Source organism: Amaranthus tricolor, chromosome 7 (genome assembly GCF_026212465.1).
Source record: "Amaranthus tricolor cultivar Red isolate AtriRed21 chromosome 7, ASM2621246v1, whole genome shotgun sequence".
Lineage (NCBI taxonomy): Eukaryota > Viridiplantae > Streptophyta > Magnoliopsida > Caryophyllales > Amaranthaceae > Amaranthus > Amaranthus tricolor.
In genome coordinates this window covers 5,885,216-5,893,973 of record NC_080053.1, presented here as the reverse complement: position 1 = coordinate 5,893,973, position 8,758 = coordinate 5,885,216, and the positions used below count along the sequence as shown (strand labels likewise).

The window sequence follows — 8,758 nt, the reverse complement described above, 5'->3', positions numbered from 1 at the left end:
TAAGGATACTATAAGTAGACATTAAAGATGATGTAAGTAGGCATTAAGCTAACTGTAAGTTGGCATTAAGTATACTGTAAGTAGGCATTAAGCATACTATAAGCTGGCATTAAGTATAATGTAAGTAGGCATTAAGCATTCTATATGTTGGCATTACGAATGATGTAAGTTGGCATTAAGGATTTTGTATATATTAAATCCTTCACATTTTAAATTTTTTTTGTTTTAATGCCTATTTACATCATTGTTAATGCCTATTTATAGTATACTTAATGCCTACTTACATCAGACATAATGTTAACTTACATTGTACTTCATGCCACCTTACATCACACTTAATACCAACTTACATAAGACTTACTTACAACACACTTATTGCCTACTTATATCATACTTAATGTCAACTTACTTCAAACTTAGTGTCAACTTACAACACACTTAATGCCTACTTACATCAGACTTAATGCCAACTTATATTAGACTTAATGCCTACTTATATCAGACTTAATATTAACTTACATAATACTTAATGGAACCTTACATCAGACTTAATGCCAACTCACATCAGACTTAATATCATCACTTATTGCCTACATACATTAGATTTAATGCCAACTTATTTCATACTTAATGTCAACTTACAGCACACTTAATTTTTATTTACGTCAGACTTAATTTTGAAAAAAAACAAAACACCAATTGGGAGTTTAATTTCAAAAAAATCAAGAACCAATTATGAGCCTTTTTTTCTTTCTTCTCAAAAATATTACAAAATTTAGAGACGATTAGCAAAATAACCATATCAATGGCGGAAGATTTGGTGTTAAACACAATAATGGCCGAAGGTGAGATGAGAAAAGAAGATGAATGAATATAACATAAATGCAACGCTTTTTTTCGAGAATTGCTCCTACTGTGCTTGGAAAGTTGAAACAGTTTCTTTTTGAAACTCACAAAACTTAAATCAGCATTACTATTTTTCAGTTTTTTTTATTAATTAATAAAAGGTATGTAGTGGGATGGGGTTGAGGACCGTCTCTCACAGAGACGGTCTCTCAAGAGACTAGCTGATAGGAGTATTTTAGCCAAAGTCATCAACTAAGGGAATAATTTGCCCAATTTTCCTTTTGATTCCATCCTGTTAAATTAGTTTTATTTCTATTTTTGATAATGACTCACAATCTTTCTTTAATTTTCATTAACACATTAAACTTGCTTTTTCATCACATTCACATATTGCTCTCATCTTCTATAAAATATCACTTAATCTAATTTTCTTAATTTTCTACTAATTATTAATAGGACAATTTTCATATGAGAACAAAACTAGTATCTATGAACCCATAGTTTCATCACAAATTTTTTTAAGAGATGTTCTCTTTAAGAGACCATCTCTAATTGTGCTGATCCATTATATATTTTTTTAAATATTGTAAGTGAGCATTAAGAATAATGTAATTAGACATTTAAAATATTGAAAATATGCATTAAAGATAATATAAGTAGACATTAATATTTAATTGGTTGAACTTAAAGTACGTCTCTAAAAAAGACGATCTCTCAATAGACTAGCTGTAGTTTCATACCCATGATATTTTTGGCTAGGAATCAATAACTTTCCCACCATTAAAATTTCCCACAAGCCAATCCCATACAATTCCAATAGTATCACTTATTAGAATTATTTATTTTTTAAATTTATTTTATATTGTAATTAATATCTAAGACAAAATATAGTCCAATACAAATTTATTTAGATTGTATAATGCATAATTCATAATATCAATCTTTTGTAAGTATTAATTAAGAATAATTTAAATTAAATTTAATCAAAAATTAAGCATTAAATTGTGTAAAAATAAAATAGAAATTTAGCAATTGTATATCGAAGAGGAGAAATTAGAATCACACCTCGATGCCAAAAATAATTCCACAAACAAATCTCCCATTCCGATTTAAGCCAGCACATGTCCAGGTCATCTTTTTTTCTAAATGCCCATAATCCCACAAATTGTCAAATTCAAATCGAAACCGTTGAATTCATCCATCATTACTCCAAATCGAATGATTGTGAATCATCCACGAAGCTCTCTGACAAGCCTTTGATTAAAGCACATTAATGTATGGCTATATTATCTCCACGATTGTTGATTGTTGACCGCTCATGTACAACACCATCTCACGGCTCTCTTTCTCTCTCTCTCTCCTCCTTTCATCTTTCTTAATTCTTACATGAACATCCCGCCGTTTTTTCTCTCCCAAAAATCTTGGAATTAGGGAGAAATATAATTACTGGAAATTATTTTATAGCTAAGGGTGGATTTTTATTATTTTATTAATATAAATTATTGATAAATAAAAATGCAAGAACAAGCTACTACAAGTGCTACTTCTGCTGCTGCAAATTCTTTGCCTTCTAGTAGCGAGAGATCTTCTGGTTCTGCTCTTCAACTTGAAGTTAAAGAAGGTAATCTTACTAAATTATAGAATTTTTTGCAATTTTAGTTATATTTATATGATATTTTAATGAGTTAATGAATTTGAAATGAAATTTATTTTATGTGTAGAGTGGAAAGGAGAAAAGTAAAGGTACCCAGTTAAAATTTATGATTTTTCTTTATTGGGTAGTGTAGAAATGTGGTTAAATTTTGATTTATCATGTGTGATTTTAAATAAAGGTGACATTTTTTGATTTAAATAGATCACTGAAATTTTTTATTATTTTAGATGTGCAGGGTGAGAAGGGAAGGGAACTAGATTTCACTTATGTTGAACCAATTTTTTTTACTTTTTGATACTTGCTTTTTATTAACTATATTAGTCTATTATTGTTATTTTGAAATATTTTTTATGCATTATAAATATCTCTAATTATTCGTAATTATAAATTTTAAAATTTTAATATTAATAAAATTATAATAAAATAAAATAAATAAAATTTCAATTTACCGTATCAACTTATTAAGTTAATAATAAAGAAAAAGTAGGTATCTTAATAATAAAAAATTATTACGATAAATATTACGAAAAAAATATAAAAAGCTTAATCACTAAAAAAAATACTTTCTCAGATTTGCTTTACTTGTGAACACTATTCATCAATTACCTTGTTTAATTCATTTTATTATAAATTTTATTAATATTAACTTTTTATAATTTTTACTCGAACACAGTTAGATATTTAAAATTGAAAACGTGCATTAACAAATGTATCAAAACCAAATAGGATAACTATAGAGAATAATAGGAAATAGTAAAGTTAATGAAAACACATGTGAACATATCAAATATTAAAATTTAAAATGGATAAAATTATTTATATTTAAAGTGTATGATATAAATAGATAGATTTCTTTAGAAGTAATTTTTTATTGAAAATATATATATTAATAAAAAATGTTTTGATAGTATCTTATTCAATGAATTTGGAAATGAAAGTAATCATGGATTATGATATGGAATTCTGTAGAAAATCCAGATTTTTCTGAAGAGTACTCCTAAAATCCTACTATGAACAGGAATATATTGATATCATATCCCACTACCTTGGGAAGTGTTGCATTTTATTATCTAGTCTTTTCAGTCAATTGTTTTTTTTATGATCCTGAATTTCACTTTTTATTTTATTTTAAATTGTTGGTTATGGTGAACTGAAGGCCTGGAAAGTGATGATGAAATCCGTAGAGTACCAGAGATGGGAGGTGAGCCGGGTGCAACATCAGCTTCTGGCCGGGACACCGGTTCAGTAGCCGGTCCAGACCAGGTTCAAGCATCTGGTCAAGGCCAAAGAAAGAGAGGTAGAAGCCCAGCTGACAAAGAAAGCAAACGCTTGAAAAGGTATACTCCATGATACCTTCTCATTTTGCAAAAGCTTAATCGGATGGTTCTCAATTTGTAAAAGCTGATATGTTATATACTTTAATACGAGAGGCCTTTGGGCTATAAGTATGGATGCAACACAAATCCCTTTATATAGCTGGTGCTAGATATTATTTGAACTCGTGACCTCTTGTTATATTGAATCTAATATCATGTTAAAGAACTAACTCATCCAAAAATTTAAGTTGATAATTAAAGCCATAATATATACTATAAACTCTAGCAGTTATGTCTCATCCATTTTTCATCATTTGGAAGTGAACCCACTAGTTTCTATTAATATGGTCTTTTTCTGAAAACAATCAACTTCTTCTTTGATGCTAATATCAAGTAAATGGCATTTCACTTTCTATGTTTCTGATTTTAAGTTTAAATAGTTTATTCCTTTAGTTAGTAAAAAAAGTTTACTTGAGAAATGTTCCTAGAATAATTAGTTTTAGGTGAAATTGTTAGATTTGATTGTTGATAAAGAGAGGCTAAAAGCGGTAAAGTTTGGTGATGGGGGCAGGTTGTTGAGGAATAGAGTTTCAGCACAACAAGCAAGGGAAAGAAAGAAGGCTTATTTGAATGATTTGGAAACTCGAGTTAAAGACTTGGAGAAGAGAAACTCTGAGTTGGATGAAAGACTCTCTACTTTGCAAAATGAGAATCAGATGCTTAGACATGTAAGTTTCCAAAACATAGCTTCATTTTTCAAAATGCAATATTATTGAACATGCCAAAACAATGTAATTTGTTAGGTGTCTCTTACTAGTTGTTGCGATCATATATTATCATTTTAATCAAAAACTGATAGAATATATATCATATTACGCCGACAAAGACTTAAAAACCAATACAATATCAATGGAGTCTTAGACATGCTAACTTTACGACGACCATAATAACTCCTAGAGGTTTGGACTCTTGGTATTTAAGCATGATTAGCTTTAGCTCCTTTGCACTAAAACTTAGTTGGGTTAAAAAAGTCCACAGAACTATGTGATCATTACTAAAGTGCAGGAAGGAGTAGTTGCACATTCAGTCTATTGTACTTATGCTGTATATGATGATTACTATTTTCTATCGTTGTGCGGATGAGTATTCCTTATGCCTTGTGTTTTCTTTCCAACTATGCCCCCCTTCTAAGTTTAAAGTGAGGAAAACTCCCAAGCTCTCAGTCACTATACTACTGTGTTCCTTTAAATTACTATTAATAGAGATATTTTCCCTCAAAATATGTCACTATAAGATGCAATCTCATAGGTACAGAAGGAATATTTCGAGAAACGTTTACAATCATGACTCAGTCAGTTGGATGTTTTAGTTTTCCTGTTTGGGGGTTTTTGAATGAGGTCAAAAAGTCCCATAATATATGTCTGGACCTCTTTTTGATGTGGGGTGTTTATTTGCGTGGCCTACTAGCCCATAATCTACTATTTTATTCTTCTTCAACCTTTGTTTGACTGATATATCACATAGATTCAATGAATTTTCATGTTGGATTTGCTCGGTTTGCACAAAAGTTCAATTTTCATTGTATTCTTGGGTTAAGTGGGGTTAGCTGGTATTTAGATCTATAATGTACTTTGTTATGTATGATCTGTCGACAGCTTTTATCTGTGTGTAAACATAAACCTGATTTAGTTTAACAGATTGCCACATATGTAGCAGGTTTGCTCGTTTTTACTTGCATCACTTAGTTACCAGTAGAGCAAGCTATAAAAGTTAACTTGTTCTTTTATCCTTTAAGACTGACGCTACTCGATAGCCATATTGGTACTTCCTTCGTTCGAATTTAATTGCTCCAAATGATATTTTGTTGCCTTTTGGGTTAGGTATGAGTATTGATTTGGAATATTAATTCAAAATCAAACCAAGAAAGTTTCTTTTTACATTTTAACAATAACAATATATCCTTATTAGATTCAAATGAGATATATGATTAGTAAACACAAATTATTGTGAGAGATCGTCTTTTATTGGGTTGGCCCATAAAAGAAAATGTAGAATAAAATAGGCATTAAGCTTTAATGGACCGGGTTTGGGAGACCGTCTCTCTAAGAGACGTCTCCCAAGAGACTTGGCTGATTAGTAAAGTACTCAAAAGGAAAATCGAGCTACTTATTTGGGATGGAGGACGTAGTAGATATCATTAACTTGCAGTCTTTTACTGCTGATTATATTGTTCCTACCTGGAAATAAAGCACTTGATACATTATGCTTATGCAATATGTATTGTTTAGACTACCAGGATGTGTCGAGCATGGGATTCCCGGAACTTATGCTAGCATAATGCCAGTGGCTCTTTTGTCCGACTCTCAAGTCTTGGAGACTAGTGCTGGGCTGCTGAATTATGATAGTTAACACTTTCCACGAGAATGAAATCATTGTATCGACTGGAGATGTTGGCTATAAATAAAATAGCGTATTTACTTGGCTTATGGTGAGAATTATGAGTAGCTAGTTAATGACCAAGACAAGAAATATGTGGAATAGGGTTCATAACTTCAAAATGTGCTAATGTTCCCATGTGTTTTCGTGAGTAACTGGACCAACGTTTGAACAAGATTGTCGGGCATTTGATGAAGCAGTTAGGTACTTAGGCTAACTCGAAACATCATCAACCGAACCTTTACTGTGTTCGCTTGTTAATCATTGACATCAGACGAGTAACACAGTCGTTTCTCATGGTGATTTTCTCATGCGTTGTTTTTACTGATAATATGCAGATATTGAAGAACACAACTGCAGGTCGAAGAGGAGGTGGTTCTAACGCAGATGCATCCTTATAACATTGCAAAACAGTGCGATCCTCACATTGAAATCGCCTTTTATGCTTGCCTTAAGATTTCGGATAGCTTTTCTGCACAAAATTACTTCTTTGTCTCATTTAGATTGCTTTCAATTCCTCTTCCATGTAGGAATTTTTACTGAAAATATAGCAAAATAAGTGGGATAGACGAGTATTTGAAAGATATTAGGCTAAGTTGGGTTAACGAAAAAGCTATTACCTTGGTTGTGACATTTATGCAATTATTCCATGAATTGCGTTTCCTGAGCTTGCAGGCTAACTCGTAAATTTTTAACAGAGATAGGAGAGGATTTGATCGTATTGTAATGTAGATGGTATTGAGTATTGACTACAGAACACCTCTTTGATAGCCTTGCTTATAACCATGCAAACAAGGCTGATTTTGAGATTTTAAGGGCCAAGGCGAACTATAAATTATATGTTCTAATGATATATTTCTTCCATTTCATTTCTACTTGCAATTTTATAATAAAAAATGTCACTGTGATATATAACTAACTAAATTGAAGGAGTATAAAACATAGATTAAGCAATTCTATGTCTAAAGTATTGGGTATGTGCAATATAAAATTTAATAATCTCATGTTTGAAAATGATGATTTCTTTTAGAAATTTGGAATTGGTTTAAATTTATTATTTGACAAATTAAAAATTTTCAAATTTAGATTTTAATTAAATTTTACCATTGTTTTAAAAATAGTTAAAATTGAGAATTTGAGAATGACTATTCAAATTTTATCATTTTCAAATTCTTTATTTATGATTTCACAATTGAAATTCATAATTTAGAATGAAATATTTGTTTTCAAATGAAGTACAAGAGAAATTTTTAATGAAAATTCACTAATGATTAAAATTTTGTCCGGCTTGATTCAATAAGATTTTAGTAATTAAATAATGTTGCATAAATGAACTTTCAGTACGATAAGTTTACTTTAGTATTTAACATAAAATTTCCTAAAATCAAGCTGCCTCTTTTTCCTTTTCTATCTTCTCTATCTGAAAAAACCCTAATTTTTATAGTTATTTTGGGGGCGTCATCAACCTTTTCATTGATGGTAACCCTTTAATTTTTCCGTTTTAAGTATTTTGAATACGATTAGAATAACAAAAAATTACTAGGTTTAATACAACTTTTTGCTTATTTCCCTTCAATAATACCAACATTTAATTAACCATAAATAATACCAATTTAAGGGTGTTTTCCTAGAATATCTCTAATATGTTTAAAATCAAACTATAGGACATATGAAAATAAAAAAATTGGTAAATTAGTTAATAAACTAAAGTTGGTATTACACTCTAGGAAAAAATCCTCCTAAGTTCGTGTTATTCATGGTTAATAAAAAATTGGTGTTATTATAAGAAAATTAATGAAAGTTTGTATTATTGACGGTAATTTTTCCTTAGAATAAATAGTTGTTCTCTCTCTAGAGGAGAGTTGTACCCATTTGTTGGGTTAATTCCACCCATATATTATATATTGGGTTTTATTCTTTCTCCACGTGAGAGGTCGAAGTTATGAACTTTGGTCTCTAGTTGAATTGTTGGTAGAGATTAATGCAATAATGCAGTAGACACCAAAATTGTAATTACCATCAACAACATCAAATCCAATTATATCTCAAGATTACAACATATTGAAAGACCCCCTCGTAGAAGGTTGATCAAACAGTGATGTGAAAGAGGATATTTAAAATTGTTAGATCTCATACACAACGATTGTAGTTTTGTTAATTCTGAATTATATTTTGTTAAAGTTGTTATGTACTTGCTAATTTTTATTTCTGATGTAGATGTCGCATGACTCTTTAATAATAAATCGAGGTATTATTCAAAAAAAAATTTTGCTCTAGTAGTGTTTGACAACTACACAAATTCTTGTATGAAACAGTCTCACCGTGAGACATGCCTCATACTTGGGTTAAATAGCCCAATTATAAAAATTTCTAGCTTATGAGATTCTTGTTTTGGGGTCGTCTCACCGTGAGACGGTTTCATAGAAGACGGGTTGTGACAATTGCATTTTTGATGGTATTTTTAGTTGACTTTTAGATTCTGGCTTTTTGGTTGATCAAACAACCA

The 8,758-nt window shown here is 30.3% G+C and overlaps 1 protein-coding gene across 1 annotated transcript; it reads left to right on the top strand.

Annotated features, from left to right (window-relative positions):
* Window positions 1-1,781: 1,781 nt before the first annotated feature.
* LOC130817979 (transcription factor HY5) lies at window positions 1,782-7,121 on the top strand. The gene is made up of 4 exons (XM_057683987.1): window positions 1,782-2,467; window positions 3,657-3,837; window positions 4,388-4,544; window positions 6,591-7,121. The coding sequence occupies exons 1-4, from the start codon at window positions 2,362-2,364 to the stop codon at window positions 6,651-6,653; spliced, it is 507 nt and encodes a 168-aa protein (XP_057539970.1). The 5' UTR covers window positions 1,782-2,361; the 3' UTR covers window positions 6,654-7,121.
* Window positions 7,122-8,758: the final 1,637 nt, after the last annotated feature.

What these genes read in the sequence shown, in the direction of transcription:
- LOC130817979 (XM_057683987.1), top strand. Translation starts at nt 2,362, where the DNA reads ATGCAAGAACAAGCTACTACAAGTGCTACTTCTGCTGCTGCAAATTCT. An exon ending in TCAACTTGAAGTTAAAGAAG is followed by an intron (nt 2,468 to 3,656) that starts GTAATCTTACTA and finishes GGTGAACTGAAG; the next exon opens with GCCTGGAAAGTGATGATGAA. An exon ending in AGAATCAGATGCTTAGACAT is followed by an intron (nt 4,545 to 6,590) that starts GTAAGTTTCCAA and finishes GATAATATGCAG; the next exon opens with ATATTGAAGAACACAACTGC.